The sequence below is a fragment of the Tachypleus tridentatus genome, chromosome 12 (assembly GCF_004210375.1).
Source record: "Tachypleus tridentatus isolate NWPU-2018 chromosome 12, ASM421037v1, whole genome shotgun sequence".
NCBI lineage: Eukaryota > Metazoa > Arthropoda > Merostomata > Xiphosura > Limulidae > Tachypleus > Tachypleus tridentatus.
The window spans coordinates 84,867,290-84,891,946 of record NC_134836.1 but is presented as its reverse complement, the minus strand read 5'-3'; the positions used below and the strand labels follow the sequence as shown (position 1 = coordinate 84,891,946).

The 24,657-nt window shown below is 35.7% G+C and overlaps 1 protein-coding gene across 11 annotated transcripts in view; it reads right to left on the bottom strand.

The window, feature by feature from the left end:
- Positions 1-24,657, bottom strand: part of LOC143233864 (uncharacterized) — an 85,673-nt gene that overhangs the window by 48,000 nt on the left and 13,016 nt on the right. For 5 of the 11 annotated variants that reach the window (XM_076470674.1, XM_076470675.1, XM_076470670.1 and 2 more), the window contains 4 exons: positions 13,743-13,822; positions 12,623-12,698; positions 11,398-11,604; positions 1,920-2,081 (listed from right to left, as the gene is read on the bottom strand). In XM_076470674.1, the coding sequence (XP_076326789.1) occupies positions 1,920-2,081; positions 11,398-11,604; positions 12,623-12,698; positions 13,743-13,822 (525 nt within the window). The remainder of the gene's footprint in view (positions 1-1,919; positions 2,082-11,397; positions 11,605-12,622; positions 12,699-13,742; positions 13,823-24,657) is intronic. The other 6 variants (XM_076470678.1, XM_076470677.1, XM_076470679.1 and 3 more) reach the window with 5 other exon arrangements.

The following is a 24,657-nucleotide window of genomic DNA, read 5'->3' as shown; positions in this document are numbered from 1 at the left end:
GGCAACAATAATTTTTAGCTGAAAAGACAAGATGTAAGACAATAGCTTAAAGAATATATAAATATCACCAGAGGAGTAGATGAAACTGTACTGTAATCTAAATGATAGATATAAACTGAGCAAAGCCACTTATAGTTGGATTATTAATATTTTGTCAAAGTAAAGGTTTCTGGTGTATAAACCAAAACCTTAGATTTTTAAATTTTAAGATTATCTTGAATTTCCAACAAGTTTTTACTTCTGAAATACTGAAATCACTTTCTTGTAGGTTGGCTCACACGTTATCAACAGCCATGTGACTAAAAAAAGTTTTCTTGATGCAATAAAAGCTATATATCAATTTGTCCAGAAGTTTCCTCTCTCACTTTTCATGTGACGTATTGCATAAGTGTTAAATAATTTACAGAAACTTTGATTTCCCATCATAATTCAGAGTTTTTCGTCACAACTGCAATTTATTACTCCTCCAAGAAGTGTAAAATTTTAAGTAAATTACTCATAATATTGTCATTACAGTCAAAGTATAATTTTTATAGCATTCAATCTTATTTAGTTACAGAACTACGCACAGACAACTAAACCCTTTTGCCATCCACAGCTGTTGCATTCTCTCTTTAAGAAATTGCCTACTATTCTCTCTGCAATTCATTATATATTATTTATAACCAACAGAAAGTCAAGGATTTCATCTATCTAATGATGTATTATATTACATTGGCTCCTCTAAACTTTACATTAATGTTTTCTTAAATTTAAGTTTAATTCCCATGGAAAACACATTGACAAACTTAGAAGAAATTTTAATAGCCCTTGTTGCATAATTAGAAATTCAGGAGATTGTGATAGATATGGGATATTGTTTTCTTCCTTACATTTCATTATTCTGATTCTTTAGGGCATTATTTAATTAAGTAAAAAAAAATTACAAATACAGTACTACCATTAGTATAAAAATTACCTTGAAGACCCCACATAGTTACAGTATAGAAAATAACAAAATACTAAGTTTTACTGAAAACAAATGTTTGAAATATATTTAGGTTTTAGAGATTACACAAATAATATTTGAGATTTTGGGGCAATTAATACTTTTTAATCATAACATGAAATCACTTTGTACTCAGACTAGTAACAAAATGGACTCAATATAGTCACAAACAAATTTTTAGTAAAGCATTTCATTACAACAATCTGATTTTTTTTGTAATCTTTACTACAAGTCTGATAAATTTTGTGAAGATACACATGCTGCATCAAAAGTTATAGTGCAAATACTTAATGTGTGCAGGTGAGCAGGAAAACTCGTGTATATTATGTCAAGCACGTTGCAAAAGGGTTATATGAAAGACATTCTGAAATTTGAGTCAATAAAAGGAAAGGCTGAGTACTTCAGATGTATGTCTATTTCATTTAACATTTATCATCCATATGTGGAGAATCTGTAACTTTATTTTGAACACAATACAAGAAAGAAAACATTAGTTTTCAGAAAATACAAATTGACAGCTATGCTTAATATCAAGATAAGGTCACATAATTTTGCATTCAAACAGAAAAAAATATTTATGAAGTAAAAAACTTGAAATTAGGAATAAAAGTTTGGATTTTATTTGTTATCACTTCACCCAAAATAAAATCTTTAACTTTAAACTTGTATGTTTTTATTGATATTTTTGTTTCCTGAATAGTTTGATATGGAAAGTTTGAGTAAGTAATTTGAAAAACTAATAATGTCACGTGTTAAACTGCATGAAAAATGCAAACCTGAAAAGGTTAATAAAACTTTATAACTAACTGCAGCAAATGCTGTTTCATGTATCATTCCTATATTTTTATGACTAGATTCTAAAAAAAATTAAATCTAAACATTCCATTGTATATTTAGTAATCTTTGTTAAGATCACATGAAAGGAGCTTACCAAAATCAAATGCCCATAAATCATCTAACGATCCCTTTAAATCTTGGTAGCCACCATAGACATACATCATACCATTGTACTTCAAAGAAGTATGTCCACGCCTTCCAGATGGCTGGCCAAAAACTGCAGTGTTTAAGTGTTTCTTTTCCCATAACTTTGTTTCTAAAATAATGAAATACTAATTATCTTTTACAATTACCACTTACAAAACAACAAAGTATTGAAAATTCATAAAATTGTTATTATTTCCAAAAAATCAAGAAACTTAAAAGATCAAGACTACAATTAAATAAATTATTATCAGGAAAATAACAAACTAACTGAAATAAGTGTTTCTGATTATTATTCCAACTGTCCAAGTAATTTAAATATTGCCATTGTGATTTCTCATTATTATTCTTTATTAATATAAGGTTATTCAGCTTAACTTATTCATGATGATGCAAAAATAATCAGGTAATCAATATTAATGTTTCCAACTATCACTATTTTTTGCATTATTCCAATAATCAGTCAGTAGCTTTCTTCTAACTGACTGAAATATGTATATTGAAACCATCATGCATGAATTCATTTTTAGGTTTTCAGTTGCATGCATATTTAAATACATGTATCTGAGAGCAAATATATCTTAGCCATTCCACCCATAAAATAGTTCATGTAAATGCTTTAAAAACCCTTCATCTAGAGCACACTGAATGCCCTTCCAAAATTTCTTGACAGAATAGTTTCATGTAAAATTAAGTGAATAAATGGAAAATAAAACAAACTAGACCCTTGTTAACTTAAGTGTAAAATAATGGACCAGCAAATCATAGTAGTACAATGAGATCATTAAAGCAAAGAATTATTGAACCTAACATAAAGATTTTGGATAGTTTGTATTTGCATCAAATATATATGCCTACCACCAATAAGCACAGTTTATATAAAAATAGCAACTAAGAGAACAATGGACACATACAGCAAAAGTTCAAATTTGAACTATTTTTCCAGAATGGCTAGCAAGTGCTGAAATAGCCATCATTTTTACACTGTAATGATACCTATGTGCAGGTTACTGGAGTTGTATTCAGAAAACATTTTCTACATTATATTATATGTATGTTCTTTTAAATCTAATACAAGTCTGTTGGTACTGGAAGCTTAGACTTTTACATTTGACACTAAAACAATAAATCTGTTACTCAATTGAATTCTGCTTCAGAAATATCCCCTACTGTTCAAAGATTTAGTACATATTAATGAAGTGAACAAGTAATCTTTAATATGTTTCATTTACTCTGTGATATTCAACTAACCAACATTACTTTAGAAGTGGTTGGTGTTTTCTGTCTGTTGGAAATTATTTCATGATGATTTTAAGAACTTTTCAGAACTGAGGATAACATGAGCAGGATACATTTCTTAACACTTTTGTCTTTACTTATCTTTAATAAAAAAGTAGAAAAGATAGTTGATTGATTGATTGATTTAGTGTTTCATGGCTAAAAGCAGCTAAGCTATCTGCACCAAACATCCAGTAAAAAGGTAAAAATAAATTAAATGTAGTAATATACATAAAAGGAAATGAAGGTAAAACAAAACATCATTGAAAAACAGAAAAAGCATAAAACCAATGTTGACACTTAGCCTACAATGTTAAGAGAGAAAGCAGAGTAAGAGAAGTTGTAAAGGACTTTCTCTAGCAAAATGGTAATGATCATAACCCACCAGGAAGACTAACAGGTAAGTACAAGAACCACCGTCAGTCACCTGAAGTTGGCCTTTCCAGTCCTGGTTCCAGGTTATGTTGTCATAACAGCCATTATCAAAAGGAAAATAAAAAATGTGTTAAAACACATATAGCAAAATTGTAATAATAATTAGCCAAATGTCCTGTAAAAAGGTAAAAGTAAATGTAGTAAAATTCGTATAAGGAAACAAAGGTAAAAAAAAAACAGCAATTAAAAACAGAAAATGGCATAAAACTAATGTTGAGATCCAGTCTACAAAGTTGTAAAGGACTTCCAGTAGCAGAATGGTAATGATCATAACCCACCAGGAAGACTAACAGGTAAGTAAAAGAACCACCATCAGTCACCTGAAGTTGGTCTTTCCAGTACTGGTTCCAGGTTACATGTTATTATAGCCAATACCAAAAGGTAAAGTGTTAAAAGACATGCAGCAAAATTGTAATAACAACCGCCAGGACGACTAACGGGTAGTTCAAACAGCAGCGTTAGTCACCTGAAGTTGGCCTTTCCAGTCCTGGAGTCAAGTTATTTAATGTTCTGGCCATTTTCCAATTTCAAATTGAACTAGAGAGATTGAGACTCTGAAAAGGGAACCACAATTAAAAAGGTGTAATGAATAAATATCCAACACTTAAATGAGATTAAAAAAATTAATGGTCAATAAAAAACTAAAAACTTTATCAAGGTGGACAGTGTCACCATTACCAATAACATTGTCCAGTGTTACAGACAAACCCTGGGACAGAACATCTTTAAAATAGTGCCGTCATTGAGAGTCGTAACAATGGCAAGAAAGTAAAATGTGGCTTACAGTGATTTGAGTGTTACACAAACGACACACTGGTGCATCATTTTCAGATAAAAGAAAACAATGAGTGAAAAAACTGTGACCAATGTGTAGTCTAGTTAGAACAACTTCCTCCTTTCGAACTTTACGGAAACTAGACGGCCAAAGCCCAATATAGGGTTTTATTTGAAAAAGCTTGTTGTCGCGTTGCTCACTACAAGTGAACTGCCAGCTGGCATGGAGCCGAGCCTTGAATACAGGACCATAGCCCATGTACGGAATAGGCACAGTGGTGATAGTGCCAGAGCAGATAGATTTAGCTGCCGTGTCTGCAAGCTCATTCCCGCGAATACCAACGTGGCATGGTATCCAGAAAAACTGGATAGAAGTAGATGTTAATGAGAAATGGGCCAGTCGGTTTTGAATATTAGCGAGAACAGGGTGTGAGCCAACGTGAAGTGATTCCAAAGCCAGTAGAGAACTAAGCGAGTCAGTATAAACAGTGCAGTCAGAGTACTGCTCAGCTTCAATATGATCCAGGGCAAGAGAAATGGCATACAGTTCAGCAGTGAACATAGAAGCTGTAGAGGGGATTCTGTGCGCAATCACCGAACTGCAACAAACCATGGCAGAGCCCATAGAATTACCTGATTTGGAACCATCCGTATAAATTGGAATGGAATGATTGTTCAAAAGATGTTCAGTAAATAAAAGACGATACTTTCAATCGGAACTATCTGCCTTTTTCAGATGACTTAAAGAAAGGTCACATTTGGGGGCTGTAATAAGCCATCGGGGGATGGGCTGACCAGTAGATTCTGCAATGTTATCCAAGGACAGGCCCAATTCATCCAACTGCACCTGGATGCAAATGCCAAAAGGAGCAATGGCAGATCATCTGTTCTGATAAAGTAAGGCCCACTGAGAAAGGAAAACACTTCCACAGGTGAGATGCTTTGGTAAGGAACAAAGTTTCGAAGAATATAGTAAAGACAGTTGCAAACAGTGAAGGTGGAGAGAAGGTTCATGAGATTATACGTATAAGCTTTGAACTGGAAAGGTGCAGAAAGCCCCAGTGCAAAGTCAAAGTCCTTGATCATGAATGGGGTCTAGCATCTTCAAGGCTGAGGGTCTGGCAGAGCCATAGACCATTGATCCATAGTAGAGTTTGGAACGAATAAGAGCACGATACATCTTTAACACAGAACATTGATCCGCTCACCAACTGGCGGTAGAGAGGACACGAAAGATGTTCAGTGCTCTTGAGCATTTGACCCGTAGCTGCCTTAAGTGTGGTATAAAGGTCAGCTCACAGTCAAAGATAAGCTCCAAGAACTTGGTATCAGGGGCCACTGGCAGCGAAACTTCACCGATACGGAGTTCAGGATCAGGGTGAATATCCTGTTGGTGGCAAAAGTGCATGCAAATGGTTTTAGAGAGAGAACAATTAAAGCCGTTCGCCGTAGTTCACTTCAGTACACAATTGTAGTTGCCGCTCAATATATCTCATGTTCGACGAGTGACATGTGAAAGTCGTCGACATAGAGCCCATTTGCAACAGTGAGAGAGAGCTGTTCAATGACGGCATTTATCTTTATACTGAAAAGTGTAACACTCAAAACACAGCCCTGAGGGACCCGAACTTCCTGCACAAAAGAACGGGAAAGTGTCGAACCCACATGAACTTGGAATCTCCTGTTCATTAAAAATTTTTTAATAAACATGGGTAAATGGCCATGTAACCCAAATATATGGAGGTCTTGCAAAATGCCATACCTCCATGTTGTGTCATAAGTCTTCTCAATGTCAAAGAATATTGATACAAGATATTGTCGTTTGAGAAAGGCTTCTCTAATTGATGTTTCAAGTCGAATTAGGTGGTCCAAAGGGGAATGCTGTTGTCGGAACTCACACTGGGTAGGCGAGAGGAGGTTGGTTGATTCCTTGAATTAACCATCCTCTCTAAGGTCTTACAGAGACAGCTCGTCAAAGCAATTGGACAGTAGTTTGAAAGAATCTTGGGATCTTTCCCAGGTTCAGAGAAAGGTAAGATAATAGCCTGGCACCAGGCGTCAGGAAAAACATTCTCCTGCCAGATCCAGTTGAAAACAATCATAAGAATATAAGGAAAAGCAGGAGAGAGATAGCGTAGCATGTCATAGTGTACATCATCAGGTCCAACAGATGTACTGCCAGACCTATGAAGGGCCATTTTCAGTTCCACCAGTGTAAAGGGACAATTATATTCAAAGATACAGTCAGTTCGAAAGGAAAGAGGTGAATGCTCTGCCCGAGTCTTGATAACCAAGAAGGTGAAGGAACAAGCAGAAATGCTAAATACCCAGCAAAAGCTTTCACCTAGAGTATTGGTGATGCTCTGGACATCAGCTACCTCTTGGCCATCAGAGAGTAAGATCAGGAGGGGGACAGAATTGTAGTACCCACTGACCCTTTGAATCCTGTCCCATATTACCCCGAAACTTGTGGTAGAAGATATGCTAGTTGTGAACTTAATCCAAGATTCCTTCTGGCTTAGACATCCTACCCACCTAGCATGTGCATAGGCCCGTTGGAAAGTGATGAGGTTCGAAAGTGTGGGATATAAAAGTATCCCAGGCCCGTTTTTGAGCCTTCCGTGGCAAGCAGGATGAGGATATCGTGGAAAACATGTTGAAGTTTTAGGAATACACTGAGCAGCTGCTTGTATAATACAGTCACTTATTGCTGCCACACAGTCATCTATTGATGGCTGATTAATGATGGCAGGATCAAGTTCTGCAAGAGCAGTGAAAGTAGACCAGTTTGCCTGATCCAGCTTCCACCGGGGCACGCGGGTAGGGTGGCATCGACCACGGCCAGTCTCTCTCAAAAGTATAGGAAAATGATCACTGCCTAGTGGATTATTGTCAACCCTCCATGAAAAATGGGAAAATAATGAAGGGGAGAAAACTGAGAGATCAATAGCAGTAGAGGACTGACTAGGTGTGTAAAAATAAGTGGAAGAACCACTACTGAAAAGAGAAAGGTTGTGATCAGAGAGCATACACTTTACAGAGCGACCCCTCCTATCAATAACAGCACTTCCCCAGAGGGGATGATGTCCACTAAAGTCCCCCAGGATTAGAAAGGGAAATGGCAACTGTTCAATGAGAGCATCAAGGTCTGATTGATCATATGTCTCTCCGGGTGACAGGTAGAGAGAATAAACAGTGATGGTATGACCCAAGGAAACACGGATGGCTACGGCCTCCAAGGGTGTGTTGAGTGACAAAGACAGGGTGGGCACATGCTGATCAACCAATAGTGCCACCCCTCCATGTACTTGTCCATCACACAGCCTGTCATTTCTGTACAGAGAAAACTGCTGAATGGTGACTGTATCAGCAGGTTTTAGAAATCTTTCTTGTAAGGAAAGACATACAGGATGGTAGGAAGCAATCAGTGTTTTGATATCATCCAGATGAGAACGTAAACCTCGACAGTTCCATTGTATCAAGGTGGCCATTTTTAATGATGGGTAGGCAAAGTGGCTGGAGAACCCTTCTGTCTATGACCACATCTTTTTTCCTTACTGCCCTTATTTGGAAGAGGTCTATCGACCTCCATGGATCCTGCCCTGGGTCGATTGGGCAGGTCTTTGTTGTTGGAAGGGGATTCCAGTGACTGAGGATGCGCACGAATGATTGTTTTGCATCTTGGAGATGGAGAAAAAGATGTATCAGAAGAAATGCCTGTATTTGAAACTGAAGGATGTGGATCTTGAGGTTTGTTGGAATGTATGGGAGGAACAGAGATGAGTGTAGAAGTCAATTCATCAACCTTTTTAACCATGGAGGTCAAAAGGCTCTTCATTTGTTTTGAAAACGATTCTCTTGGAGGCACAGAGAGATCTGTCTGCACTCCCACTGTAGTTGTGGAACGAAGTGCAGCAGCATATGTCCAAGATGGAGTGGCAGACAGCAATTTCCGAGCCTCAGGATAACTAATGTTATGAGTCATTTTCAAATGCTGCACCTCTTTTTTCCTCCAACCATTTTGGGCAAGAATGAAAGTAGGATGGGTAGGAACCATTGCAGTTGACACAATGTGGGTCACACTCACAGGCATAGTGGTCCTTGTCACCACAACGAGCACATGTCAGGGAAATACGACATGATCTCTTTGAGTGGCCAAACCTCTGACATTGGAAACATCGAATAGGGTTTGGAATGTAGGGCTCTACCATGCAAATTGGATAACCTGCCTTGATGGTGGCAGGTGCACATGGTGATGTAAATGTCAAAACGAGGATATTTATTGGCAGTGTAACTCCATCTTTGAGAGTGGAGATGAGCCTCATAGCAGAAACTCCTTGAGTGGAGAGACCAGCGAGAATCTCTGACTCGGGGACGTTCTACAAATCTTTCTCAACAATAACTCCTCATGATGAATTCAAGGTAGCATAAGGGGTAACCTCAACAGGTACATATCCAATTGCCTTTGAATTCAAGAGGAGTTCAATGTGTTGGGATGTGGATGTTTCAACCAATATGTCTCCAGATCGAAGCTTCTTTACTGACTTTGGAGAGCCGGCAAGTCATTCTAGTCCCTTCTGAATAAAAAAGGAGGGCATTTGCCCTAAAGGTTTTTCTGAAAGAGAATGTAATATAAGAAAATGAGGTACAGGTGTTACAGATGTTGAAGATTGCTGTTCAGAGTCTTCAAGACGTGGTTGTTTACCTATTGACTGTTTTTTCACTATCTTATTTGAATTTTTTGTTGGAGGATCCATAGGAGAAAAGGAAAATTTCAGTACCCACTGACCCCACCCACCATGGAGCCCTATGAGAGGACGCACTACAATGTCATGCAAGAACATTGCAGCAACGCCAAGGTTTCGTGAGCACGATACCCAAACACCAGCATCAGACACAATGTCCACAACACCTGTTGAGAACTTCGAACACTGGTATTTGGTTGACTCTAGCCCAAGTGGACCAGCTGACTGACCCAAGGGAGGCCACCCAAAGGCTGCCCGTCTACAGAAATTCAAGGCCAAACTGGTGTGTTAGGGTTGGATCCCTCAACCACCAGGAACCTCTCCTCCCCTTCACGGGTCGCCATGCACAGCAAACATGTGGGTGGATGTTTAGATCTCAGAGGAGGTAAACTGAAAAAACAGAACTTTCTCTGGGAGGTCCTCTCACCACATACAAGAATCCACACCAAGGGGTAGAAAAGATAGATAAGCAGGTGGCTATTGGAGCAAATGACTAGCTAGCTACCTTGTAGTCCAAAGAACAAACGTAGAGACACTGATTTTGAAATTATTAATAATATTTGAGATGGAGAGGGGTCCAAGTGCACACACACAGCACAACCTTTTTTACCAAGTACCATTTAACACCATAGTATGCATTTGATGATACAGTTGTCAAACATTCATTTTCTCCTACATTGCTGATTCAATGAAAGTTGATGGAAGTTAGTAAGTGCTAAAAACAACACACAGGAATACTGATAAAAAAAAACTGTATATGCATTTAAAATGCTTTAAAGATTATACAAATACAATATACAAACTGTACAGTGGAGAAAAGTACTTTTATGATTTATATGAGCAAATACTTACACTCCAACATTGGAGGTAGAGTTAAGATTGATATAGTTAATTAAAACAAATATCACAAATACAAGTACTTTTGTAACACATCTGGTACTTTGTGTACAACAGACTTGTACAATTTACTAAAAGCTTGCTACATATCTTGTAGATACACATAGCAAATTTGGAATCATAAAGTTCCTTTTCCAATACAAGTATATTTGGTTAAAACAATTTCCAACAACATAATTCCAGGTATATTTAAAGTAAAAAGCAATTGCTCAAAATATTGTGTGCAAGACATATAGAGAGTTTTCTTTTTAGGAAAGTGGATTCAATTTGTTTCAGATAATACTTTCAAGCATGAAAAAGGGAAGGATACACATAATATCACTAGCTGCATATTAAGGAATGACACACAGAAATGTCTATCAAAATAATACTCAATTTTTATTTATCCTGAAAATGTGTTCATATCTTACTACTTAAATGTGCATGTGCACACTTTTTATTTCAATGGACATAGACAAACAAACAGATATAATTATACTTTGATAGACACTTTGTACAGCAAAATATTATCACATCTTTTAAAAAGGTCTAATCAAAAAATTTACACAAGTTAAGTAGCTGTTTATCTCCTTATCAAATATATGCCATAATTAACCCTTTCGGCACTGAATAAAAATTTGTAATGTTTGGCATGGCGCTGAATATATATTTTTGATACTTCAACTAATTACGGTATCAGTACTAAAAGCATGATATCTCGGCAATAACTCAACAAAAGTCCCTGAAATGTTCAGTGGTTGTACCCAATACTATATATGTTAAATTCAATACACAAGAATAACAGGAATAAAGGAAGACATCCTGATACACAACGAAGAAGTGTCATGTAAAGCACAATAATTTATTATAAATTGTATACAATTTGTCCAGCAGCCTGCCGATAGTCTTTGTGGTTATGATATATCTCATGGCATGGTAAAAAGCACATGTGGAGATTGCACTGTTTGCAGAAATAATTAGTTTGCTTTCTTTTCCATCCAGTTGTGTATCTATCGCTGCAAACAGTACAATCAGGTTTGTATTTTTTGTCCTCATATTGTCCAATACTATGTGTTTCCACCAGGTGCTGATCTTTATCAGTACTTGGTCTTCCTTTTCGTTTGGCTTTTCTGACATATCCCTCCAGCAAATTTTGAATAATCTTCTCTCTGAATAGCCTTGGAGATGCCAGGTTTTCACCATTGCTCTTGCAGTCTGCACAATATATTATATATCTGTTAAAAAGAACTAGCCTTGGCCAGTCAGTTTATGCAATAAGTTATATGACCCTAACTACACCCAAATACACCATGTGCTTACCTAAAGCAGGGGCAGATTCCAGGCCACAAATGTCTTCATTATCACTCTCGTCTGTTACAAGTAGGCTTTCATTATCATCTGTCTCAAACTCTTTGTCACTCTCTTCATTGTTAAAAATATCAATTACTTCTTTAGTGGTATAAGCTTTTCCTTTCGGCATTGTAACACCATCGCAAGTATCAACAGAATATGCAAGAAAGGCGTCTTCTAAAACAATAAACAATATGATCTACACAGGCTAGAAAACAAAGAAATTATGTGACCTATGGTTTAAGTACCTGCTGAGAATCCCAAATAAATAATGAATACACGTGGTTCTAGCCTCAAGTGAGTCTATAGGCCTGTGTGATTATGATAATTAGCCATGAGGGTATGTTGTTTACATCTTGTCGACAAAGTTCACCTGCAGCGCTGAGCCTTCAAGTCTACTGCGGTCGCTAACCATGCCGAAATGGTTAATAAAGGTTTAACTTATGTTAGGCTTGAAACAAGTGGACTTGCAGATTTCTGTCTGCAATTATGATTCTTTTGTATTATTCTAGAAATTCTGTATTTAAAAAAAATGATGCAATAAAAACACTAATTTGGTTGAAATGTTTTGCATGTCTCAGCTGGTATAATTGTAAGATCTATACAACCTAAAAAGAATATAACAGTATTGTAATATTTTTTACAAAGTGACTATAAATCAAACTGTCTTAGAACAAAATGTAATCAATGGAACACTTATTTTCAAGTATTTTCAGATAATTCTGGATAGCTTCCAAGGTAATTTCTAAACCATACTATACTATATACCTAAGTTCCTTTTTCTCACAAACTAACACTACTTTTATTTCTCTTTCTCTGTCTTCCAAGAATACAAAATATTTGATGTTGATGGAATGTGCATCAGTGTGAAGGATAATGTGAATACTCATGAACACTGTCTAAAAGAGATGTTTTCAGTAGCTTCATTTAGTGATAAGTTTGGTATGCTGATTAAAAATGAACAGAAAACATAATTAAAATCTTTTGTGACAGGCTCTTTACCATGTTGAAACTTTATTGAATGAAACTTATGATTTTATCCCTGCCTCTAGGGAAATTCAATTTTACAGATCAAATAGTTTTTAAAATATTCTCATTTTGAATATGGAGATTTCCTTGTAATCACCACACACTTCTAAAAGAAAAAGAAAGTATTTAATGTTTGCACCCTTAATCACCCTTGGAGGATACCAACCTGTATCAAATACCCACAAAGGTGTCTCTCCCCTAGATGCAAATCCTACTTCCCCTCCAAATACATACAGTTTATCCTAGAAGGAAAAAGCAAAATCAACTGGAATCAAATCATTTTGTCATTGATAAGATTGTAATAAAAATATAGGTAGTTCTTGATTTATGCAAATCCATTTTATGCATTTCTGTATTAACATGACTGATGAAATAACACCATTTTTCGATTTATGTGCCGGCAAATTTGAATTAATGTGATTTGAGTGATTTGTATATTGTAATGGAACAATTAGAGGCATTTACTCAGTGTGTGCTTGAAAGTTTAGCCAATGCAAATACTGTATTATGATAACATCTATGATAATGCGACACACAATAGTTGAAGTGACATAACAGTGGCACAGCAGTATGCCTGTGTAATTACAATGCTAAAAACTGTGTTCCAATACCTGTGGTGGGCAGAGCACAAGTAGCCAATTGTGTAGTTTTGTGCTTAATTCAAAAACAAAAACAACAATGCTACAATGACAATAACATTACAGTTATCTGGGCAGCATATTGAGGCTTAACTAATGGCATTCACACTGGGATTGCACTCATTGCATATACTTATGTGAAAATGTTTGATTTACAGAAACAATTGCTGGAATGTAACAATTGTATAAATCAAGAACTACATGTACAAGAATTACTACTACCACAATATTACTTTAGAAGAAAACTCATAAATACTGCAGGTCTGTTAAGAAGACATGTAACATACTTGTATTCCATTATACTACACTTTCCACAATAATGCTCTTTCCAATAATACGTACAAATATTTTAGGGGTTGATCAAAGCAATATTCAACCAAAAACACTGTACTTATTTAGCATGTATTCAGTGTTTGGGTTAAAAACCAAGAAAGGCTGAAAAACATTGCACTATATGACATTTTATAAGGCATGAAACAAAAGGAAATCCTTATACAAGTCTGTAAACAAGAATCAGTTTGTACACTCTTTAAGAGGACCTCTATACTGTTAGAAATATCATAATTAAATTTGTTGTGATTACTTTTTCATTACTTTCTACTCTTTTAGATATAAAACATTAAAAATAATACTTTCAGTTACTATTACCTTCCATGAGACTAATGTGTGCTCTTGAAGGGGAGGAGGAGAGTAGCCAGGACAATAAATTTGTTCCCATTTGTTTTGAACTGAAATTTAAAACTTAAACATTAGAAATTACATTTAAAATTACTTTCCTTTTAAATCACATAGCATTTTTCAGTAGTCAATTTATTTTATATATAATTAAAACACATTTATCTTACTTTATGCTCAGTTCACAGTTAAATGTATTACACTATCAAAAACATATAGCTTCAGACAAATTAGACACAAAATAGCATTTTTATATGCAAAAACGGCTCGTTTAGGTTGAGAAAATATTTTACATAGAAGAGCGAACAACGTTTCGACCTTCTTCGGTCATCGTCAGGTTCACAAAGAAAGAGGTAACTGACCGGAAGCTGACCACATGTTTGAAAGGGGTTGTGTAACTGTGTGTCGAAATGTAGAGGGCGGTGTTAGATGTTTCAATCTATAATTTTATTTATTTTATTATATTAATATAGGCATAAAGGAGTTCCTTTATATTGGTTTATTTTGGGTTTAAGTTGTTGTATAAGTAAGGCTTCTTTAATTTTGCGTTTGTTTATGTTTGTTTCTTTATTTAGTATTTGAGTGTTTTCTATGGTTGTGTTTATTTGACTTGCAGTGTTCGAAAACGTGTGAAGGTGACTTTTATGTTCTTTGAATCTGGTTTCCATTTTCTACTTGTTTCTCAATATAGAAGTTGTGGCAGTTATCACATTGTATTTTATAAATAATGTTGGTGTGGTGTTTGTCAGTGTAGTTTTACATAGTATAGACCTCAGTTTTGTGCGGGTTTTGAATAAATTTGGTATTAACTGGAATGTCATATTTTGTTACTAATTTTGCCAAATGTTGGTTATTTGTTTGCTGATGTCAGGAATATATGGTATACAGCAGTATATGGTTTTAGTGGTTTTTTTGATTCGTGAGCTGTATTTACTTTAGTTGGTTGATTTTGCTTTCTGTGTAGGTGTGTGCTTATAATGTTTTCTACGGTTTGTGGAGGAAACTTATTGATGTTGATGAAGTATTGTTTTATTTTGTCTAATTCATCGTTAATTTTATCTGGTGAGTATAGTTTTATTGCTGTATTTATTTGGTTTCTTAGTAGGTTGAGTTTTTGTTTTGTTTCATGTGCTGAGTCCCAAGGAATGTATAGTACAGTGTGGGTGATTTTCGGTTTTGAATTGTGTGTCGGTCCTTGTAATTTTGAGGTTAAGAAATGATATGTGATTGCTTTCTTCCTGTTCACATGTGAAGTTAATGTTGGGATGTATAGAGTTAATGTGATTTAAAAAAAGTAAGTATGTGTTCTGTAGATTTGAATCCCGCAACCTACATGTGTCATCTACATATCTGTACCGGTATAGTGGTGGATGTAATGCTGTGTTAATTGCTTGTGTTTCAACTTGTGTCATAAAAATATTAGCTAGAACTGGTAATACTGGGTTGCCCATACTTAGGCCATTTGTTGGTATATAGTTTTGCTTGTTGAACATGAAGTTTGTCTTTATCGTGGTGAATTCTATGAGGGTTTCTAACTGGTTACTGGGAATTTCTATAGTTGGGTTAGGGTTTTGGATATAGAGTTCTAAGGCTATCTTGCAGGCTTCAGTGATTGGAACTTCTGCAAAGAGGGATATAACATCGAAACTGGCCATTAAGGCTTTATGATTAAGTTGATTTAGATTAGACTTGAAATTAAAAGAGTCTTTGATGAATGAGCTGGCTGATGTTACATATTTGGAGAATGCCCATGCTATGTATTTACCAAGATTGTAATTAAACGATCCATATGTGGGCATTATTGGTCGTAATGGACAATCTGGTTTATGAGATTTGGGGATGCCGTATATTTGCGGTGTGCGTGAGTCGGTTTAACGTAGGTAGAAATAAAGTGTTTGTGAAATTGTGTTGGCTTTTTTCATTTGTAGTAGTAATTTGTTCAGTTGTGTCTTGTGTGTCTTTGTTGGATTTGTGTTTATTTGTTTAAATTTGTTCGTGTCTGATAGGATGTTATTCATTTTTTGGATGTATTCATTTTGTGAGAATTTTCTCACAAAACCATCAACATAATTTCACAAAACAGAAAACTAAAAAACAACCTTACAAAAAGAGACATTAATTCCATTAAAAACCTAAAACAAGACAAAAACATAAAAATTCTAAAAGCAGATAAAGGTAACGCTATAGTCATAATGAACACGAATGAATACATCCAAAAAAGGAATAACATCCTATCAGACACGAACAAATTTAAACAAATAAACACAAATCCAACAAAGACACACAAGACACAACTGAACAAATTACTACTACAAATGAAAAAAGCCAACACAATTTCACAAACACTTTATTTCTACCTACGTTAAACCGACTCACGCACACCGCAAATATACGGCATCCCCAAATCTCATAAACCAGATTGTCCATTACGACCAATAATGCCCACATATGGATCGTTTAATTACAATCTTGGTAAATACATAGCATGGGCATTCTCCAAATATGTAACAACAGCCAGCTCATTCATCAAACACTCTTTTAATTTCAAGTCTAATCTAAATCAACTTAATCATAAAGCCTTAATGGCCAGTTTCGATGTTATATCCCTCTTTGCAGAAGTTCCAATCACTGAAGCCTGCAAGATAGCCTTAGAACTCTATATCCAAAACCCTAACCCAACTATAGAAATTCCCAGTAACCAGTTAGAAACCCTCATAGAATTCACCACGATAAAGACAAACTTCATGTTCAACAAGCAAAACTATATACCAACAAATGGCCTAAGTATGGGCAACCCAGTATTACCAGTTCTAGCTAATATTTTTATGACACAAGTTGAAACACAAGCAATTAACACAGCATTACATCCACCACTATACCGGTACAGATATGTAGATGACACATGTAGGTTGCGGGATTCAAATCTACAGAACACATACTTACTTTTTTAAATCACATTAACTCTATACATCCCAACATTAACTTCACATGTGAACAGGAAGAAAGCAATCACATATCATTTCTTAACCTCAAAATTACAAGGACCGACACACAATTCAAAACCGAAAATCACCCACACTGTACTATACATTCCTTGGGACTCAGCACATGAAACAAAACAAAAACTCAACCTACTAAGAAACCAAATAAATACAGCAATAAAACTATACTCACCAGATAAAATTAACGATGAATTAGACAAAATAAAACAATACTTCATCAACATCAATAAGTTCCCTCCACAAACCGTAGAAAACATTATAAGCACACACCTACACAGAAAGCAAAATCAACCAACTAAAGTAAATACAGCTCACGAATCAAAAAACCACGAAACCATATACTGCTGTATACCATATATTCCTGACATCAGCAAACAAATAAACATTTGGCAAAAATTAGTAACAAAATATGACATTCCAGTTAATACCAAATTTATTCAAAAACCCGGCACAAAACTGAGGTCTATACTATGTAAAAAACTACACTGACAAACACCACACCAACATTATTTATAAAATACAATGTGATAACTGCCACGACTTCTATATTGGAGAAACAAGTAGAAAAATGGAAACCAGATTCAAAGAACATAAAAAGTCACCTTCACACGTTTTCGAACACTGCAAGTCAAATAAACACAACCATAGAAAACACTCAAATACTAAATAAAGAAACAAACATAAACAAATGCAAAATTAAAGAAGCCTTACTTATACAACAACTTAAACCCAAAATAAACCAATATAAAGGAACTCCTTTATACCTATATTAATATAATAAAATAAATAAAATTATAGATTGAAACATCTAACACCGCCCTCTACATTTCGACACACAGTTACACAACCCCTTTCAAACATGTGGTCAGCTTCCGGTCAGTTACCTCTTTCTTTGTGAACCTGACGATGACTGAAGAAGGTCGAAACGTTGTTCGCTCTTCTATGTAAAATATTTTCTCAACCCAAACGAGCCGTTTTTGCATATAAATTTCTCAACAAGTGGGTTTCTCGACATCACTGACAAAATAGCATTTATGTTGTAAAACATATTTACTAGAACTATAGAAAGAGTTGTTAGTACATTTAACATCCATAACTATTGTATAGAAACTGATATTCCATTGGAATTACCAAACAGTCACACATTTCTGATTGTAATACTTCTAATGAAATACAGGACTTTTTGTTATTGAATATCTAAAACCTCTATTTGATAAAATTCTATTGTGCAAAACAATTTTAAATTTTGAAGTAATGTACACATTCCTTGAACATATTCAGTACAGTTTCACATTTATCTCAGTACAAACTCCAGTTCCTTGACTTGGATCTTCTGCAAGTGAGCAATAGTTAATATTTTTTTCTTAATTACTGCCATTAAGCAAAGTAACCATAAGCAACATCACCAAGTGAAAGTATTTGATTCATTAAATAAGATAAATTAATCAAACATTTATTACAAAGGCCTGTCATGGTTTCACTACCTTGAAATTTTTACATGTTCTACAGTAATTCCTGTATACTGAATCTGAAAATATCCATTTTACTTCATCACATACAGATTGTTCACAAAATGTTATGTGTACTTTTACATAAGTGAACTATCTTCATCAATATTGCATCATAGTTTGTTTTGTCCTGAAATGTTGACAACTACTGAATATAGATTTCTCTAGACCTATCACAACACAATTGTTCTAGAGCCCCTGAGAAACATACTGCTAGTACACAGTTGGTTAAAAGGTTGCATGATGTGTCATTTTTGGTTAGTATCTTTTTTTTTTCATTAACTGGAAAAAGTAAAAGTTGTTTCTTCCTAAACTTATTGTCAAACACCTAAATTAATATCAGCAGTTGAAAATATCACTGCTAATTGTTTCTTTCTCACTTGAGGTTGATAAAACTTCAAGCACAACTGAGTTATTTTCAATATTTACATACAAAATAAACTGCTTTATTTTTATTTAATGTTTTTCTTCCCCTCCAACCCTTCTTCTGAGTATATGTTATAGAACATTTTAAACACAAATCTTTAGGTATTTACATATTTGTTTTCATTATATTTTTAGGTGTATAAAGTTAAAATTAAAGGAAAGTACACAAAATCTACATGAACATAATACCACCACTCTATTCTCTACCGAATGGGAGTAGTCCTACTCAGGAATAAGCCTCCATGGTCCACCATTGCAACCACTAGGAACTGGTAAGTAGCAAGAACTTCTGTACTCCACTAGAAGAGAGAAAATGCAGTAGGAAGTCCAAAAGAATGCAACCTTATGACCATTAAAACCTTATTATGAAAATCAAGCCAATTTTGGTTTATTCAAGTAGGACCAAAGGGATGGACAGCATCCTGATACTGCTTTACTCATGATACTCCAAGAGGTGGTATGATGTGCAATTGACATTATTTATGAAGCAGTATACTGCAAGAAACCCTCAAATGGACTTTTAGAGCACCCCATTCTATCAACGAGTACTACAGACTTTAAAAATCACATGATGCATATTTAACACTAAGTGTTCCTTGGCAATTTGTCACTCATTCCATCCAGATACGTAAATATAGGCCACTGTAAAGGTAAGAAAAACAAACAAACATACCCATTAAAAGTTGGTAACAAGTATGGAGAGTGGGAAAGGGAGGCAAATGATATCAAAACAAAAAAGATGACTAAATAATGATGATGTGCAATGCAAGTATGAGGCATGGTCCACATGCCAACCCATATACTACCCTCCAATGGACAAGAGAAAAATATGAAAACTTAGTGATATGAAACTTAGAATATGTAATAAGAAACTCTATCTAATAAAGTACAAGCCAGACAGATGAACTGAAGGAGCCAACCAGTAAGAGTAACAGTTGAGAGATTTGGGTAAAAATTTTAAGAGCTAAAAGCCAGGAATGGAAACAAAAATTGGGAAGTGTAGGCCACATAACGATGAAGATTACACATGGTACAAAGGTGAACAGAATCAGACTTAGAATAAAGATAAGCAACAGATGGGAAGGAAATAGGTGGTGAACTTGCTTTTTCCCTCCAAAGCTCCAGATGTCTTAGGGATAAAGAAGAAGATAGGAATAATGATAAAGGCTTCAGGAAACACCAGGAGTAAAGATGTCCAACTTTCACTGTTTGCATGTAAGGTAGAGTAAAAATACTGCTTAAGGGAAACACAGAATGAAAAGAAGAAAATCAAAAACTACTGGCAGAACCACCTTGTAGTTTTCAATGGTAGAAATGGACAAACCAATGTCAAAAAGCCAGGTGAAAAAGTCAAATGTATGGAACATTAGGCTCAAAAGGAAATAAGCCATAACACAGAGACATATGGCTTAAAATGTACCATTTACATTAGTAAAAAAGTAAGGAGAAGGAAAAGAAAGGAAGAAAAAATAAGGTTATAATAGAATATAGCCTGAAGCAGATTGCAAGAGACTGAATAAAACCCACATATGAAGTTGGAAAGATGGCACTGACAGGTAGGAAAGAAAGCAATAACAACTGAAAGATTTCAGGTGATAGAAGGTTAAACACAGAAAATTGTGGCTAAGTTAGAAAGTACAAAGTTAACAGAAGGGCTCAACACAGTGTCCTAAATGAAGGAAAGCACATGAGGAAGAAGACAAATGGAAGGGTAAGAATAGAGCAAAAGGTTGGACCAGTCCTGACTGAATGCATCCACAGCTGGAGCTGAGGGATGAGGAATGGGAAAAAAAAAAGAGAAGGTCATATGGTGTTAAGATGAACAACAAAAATATTTAGAAGTACCCAGATGAAAGCATAGCCAACTGAATGCCACAGGATTGAGGAACCGCTCTAGAGGCAGCATCTTGGTAGATGTCTAGAGTTGATCTGTGACAAGATTCAGAGCACTTTGAATATAACAAAGTATGAAAAGTGCTTGTAAAGAATAGAACCAAAAAAAGAGGTTGAATGCATGAAAAAAGAAAGAGCAGGATTGAGCATCCCCTGGTGGCTGATACAGAAGACAACTACAGAGTTGTATCATTACTAGATATCTATGAACCATCACAACAAAATGATCCAAAATTTGATGTATCGCCAAGAGTTCTAAAGGGTAGATATGAAGGTATGATATGGCACAGGACCACTGACCTGATTTTATGCAAGAGCTAAGAAGTGCTGCCTATCTTCTCAAAGAGGCATCTGGAAACAGATGGAGACCCAGGCAAGAGGAATATGGGACAAGTTTTATTAAGTCAGATGATGTCACTGAGTGAGGAAGGCAAGAAGTAGAAGACATGGAATCACAAAGGAGCATCCAGTGATTGTGCAGAGTTTATTCTAGATGTCACAAAGGAGTGCAAACCAAGAGTATACATTGAAGACCTAGTCTCTGAAAGAGACAGAACCTCACACACAGTGAGAAAAGATGAGAATAAAACATGGGACATCAACTACTCCATGTCCTTCTGAAGAAGAAAAGGCTGGACCTTCTAGAGATATTAACTAAGAATACCCAAATGAAGGAGAAACTAAATGGATGCAGGATGCAACTCCTTCCACTGACCAACCAACCCAAATATGCCCCCCCTGAAGGAGGAGAAGAGAATGGAGGCTTGTTTGGATGGAGACAAATGATAAAATAAACATACGAGATCTCCAACTTAGCCATCTCAAGAACTGGGACAAAAGACCCTTTTAGGGTGAGAAAAGTTCTCATAATAAATTGATGGAAGTCAAGAAACCAACTGAAGCAAAAAGCCACCTGGTGTGATTCTATAAAATGAAACAGGATTATGAAGAAGAATATGTACTTAACCCTCTCAAACTTAGTTGGTAGATTGAAGAATAGTAACCAGATGAAGTCAAAATCCCAAAAGACACAAACAGGTCAGGTGATGAAGGTAATGGGAATGAATATATGCAGGATCATCCTCAAAGTAGATGTGGACCCTTTTGCAGGCCCTTTCACGTTTTGTCACATCAGATTCGTCACCTATCTCACTTTCATGTTTCTCTCTTATGCAGACCCTTGGAACATCAATATCTACAGAAAAATGCATCAGCCTGAGGATTTAATGGACCCATCCACTAAGAATAGAAGATATCTAAATGAAGAGGGATCTCAAGATTAAGGGCATCCCATAGAAAAATGTGTCAAATATTATCAAACAGCCTGCAGACACTTCAAGTCCAAATGAACATAAGGGGTGAGAAATATAAAGAGAGAAGTGAAAGAATGTTCACCTTCCTAAGCAATTTTAGAAGGGCCTGCTTGGAGTAAATAAATACTGTGAAAGAGAGACACAGGAAGCACAAATAACATACATCCAAACAACAACAGGCAAGAAATATGTCTTCAGAGAAATATGGTAGGAGGAACATGAAGCCAACAGATTTTTCTTCTCTTATCCTGTCCACTTTGTTCAGATCCTACCTACTTCACTGACTCTTTCATTTTACTCCCATTATATGGTTTTGCATGGTCTGTTTGAATTGTTAATAGAAAAGGGAAATGCACCTGGAAAAGCCACCAAAAAACCAGCAATGGTAGAAATTGACCATCCACAATTGAACAATTATGTGAAAATGGCCAAAATATGGAATACAGTAAGATGGCCTAGAGAAAGGTAATGGCATAAGGATTAACACTGAATACCTGCTACTTCCACTGACAGATGAAAAGAACTGAAAACGAACAGAAAAATAATAAACAATCAGACAGAACAGTTCTGAGAGTAACACACCAGACAAATCCCAAACATAAAGATGAAGGTGCAACACTCATGGGTGAAAGACTGAAGTATGTGATTGGAATAAAAAATAGTAAGAATGGAGCAAAGGAAAAAGGGGCCTTGATGCCAATTGATTAAGCAGAATAAACCAGGTTAGTGTCAGCCAAAGAAGTGCTATCAACAGTACTTACAAGGAGTATTATGTATCAAAGTGAGGAAATGAATGAAAAAATGAAAAGGGTAAATATACAGAAAAAGGTGAGGCCAGTCATGACTGAGAGCATCAACTGAGGATTAGAAATGAGTAAGTTAGTGTTAAGAGGAGTGGCAGAAGAACTGATGAAAAACATTCCCGACCAAGAATAACCCCAACAAAAAAACTGGGGGTGGAGAGACCACTCCATCAGTAGAATCTTGGTGGCAGATATTTTCTCTTTGACAGACAAGCTCTGAACACCTGATACATGAGAAAGCTTAAGACATACTTAACGGAAATGAGCCAAAAAAAACTAACAAAAAAAAGTCAAATGCATGGAAGCAAACAGATACCTCTCTGGTGGTTGATACACGAAATGACCTTGAAATTATCAGAGTGGATCATGACCAACTAAAATGACAGGAAGAGGGAGGAAATGTAAAATGCCAAATTGATGGAGAAAAGTTTGAAAAGACTAAGGCAGAATGAATGCTGCTTAGAAGCCTACATACATAAAGTCATATCTTCATACCATTTCCAAGCAGCAAGAGATGCTCATTGTGGTATTGTCATGACCAAGCCACTAAGACATGTCCTCACCAAGAGAAGAGAGAAGACTCACAATCAAGGGTAAAAGATTCAGGAAAGATTTCACTGATCCTGCACTGACCACTGGAGAATGTTCATGCATGTAATAAAGGAATGAGTAGTTGAAGAGAAAACAGAGTACTAAAATGTGAAAGAACCTCACAGGCTAAGGGTAAATGAGATGCACAAAATTTGATTACATTATATTCTTCACTGAGAAGTGGTGAAGGCTGAGCTCAAATGAAATCCAAGTTGACGAACATGTCCAAATGTATCAAACAATGAGTAGGCATAAGAAAAAGACTTGAAAGGCTTGACAAGGTAGGTCAGCTGAGCAGCATTCCACAGGATAATCTGGGTGAAAGAGAAGAATTCTTCCTAAAATGGGATGAGGAAAAGCAAATTATTCATGTAGTATTGGAATCTTATCCCTAATCAATAAACATCATAAAAAGAGATTTATGACTTCATTGGGAACATAAGTAGAAAATGTAATGCCAAAAGGAAAGGCATGGAATTGAAAAACCTGATCACATTGGATGAAGTGAAGAAAACATCTGGAGGACAGTACAACCAGCATATTAAAAGACATCCAAAATACTGGATGAAGAGTTGAGTTGGTTGATTTGGCATTTTATGGCACAAAGCAGCTAGGCTATCTGCACCAAACATCTAGTAAGAAGTTAAAATTAAAGTAAATTTGGTGTAATTCATAAAAGGAAATTAAGGTAAAACAAAAAAACGTTTTTAAAAAGCATAAATGGTATTAAAACCAATGTTTACAACTAGTCTAGAGCGGTAAGAGAAAAAATAAAATAAAACAAGTTGTAAAGAACTTTCTGTGGCATAATTTTAATTATCATAACTTCCCAGGAAGACTAACAGATTGCTCACTCCAAGTCAACTGCCAATTGGCATGGAGCTGAGCCTTAAATACAGGACCACAGTCTAACTACAGAACAGGCACAGCAGTGATAGTGCCAGAGCAGACAGATTTAGCTATATTGTCAGCAAGCTTGTTCCTGCAAATACCAACATGGCCCAGTAACAGAAAAAATGGAGAGAAGTAGATGTCAAAGAGAAATGGGCCAGTTGGTTTTGAATATCGGTGAAAACAGGGTGTGAACTAACATGAAGTGATTCCAGGGTCACTAGAGAACTAAGCAAGTCAGTATAAATAGTGCAGTTTGAGACTTAGCTTCTATGTGATCCAGGGCAAGAGAAATGGCATACAGTTCAGCAGTGAACATAGAAGCTGTAGAGGGGATTCTGTGCGCAATCACGGAACTGCAACAAACCATGGCAGAGCCCATAGAATTACCTGATTTTGAACCATCTGTATAAATTGGAATGGAATGATTGTTCAAAAGATGTTCAGTAAATAAAAGACGA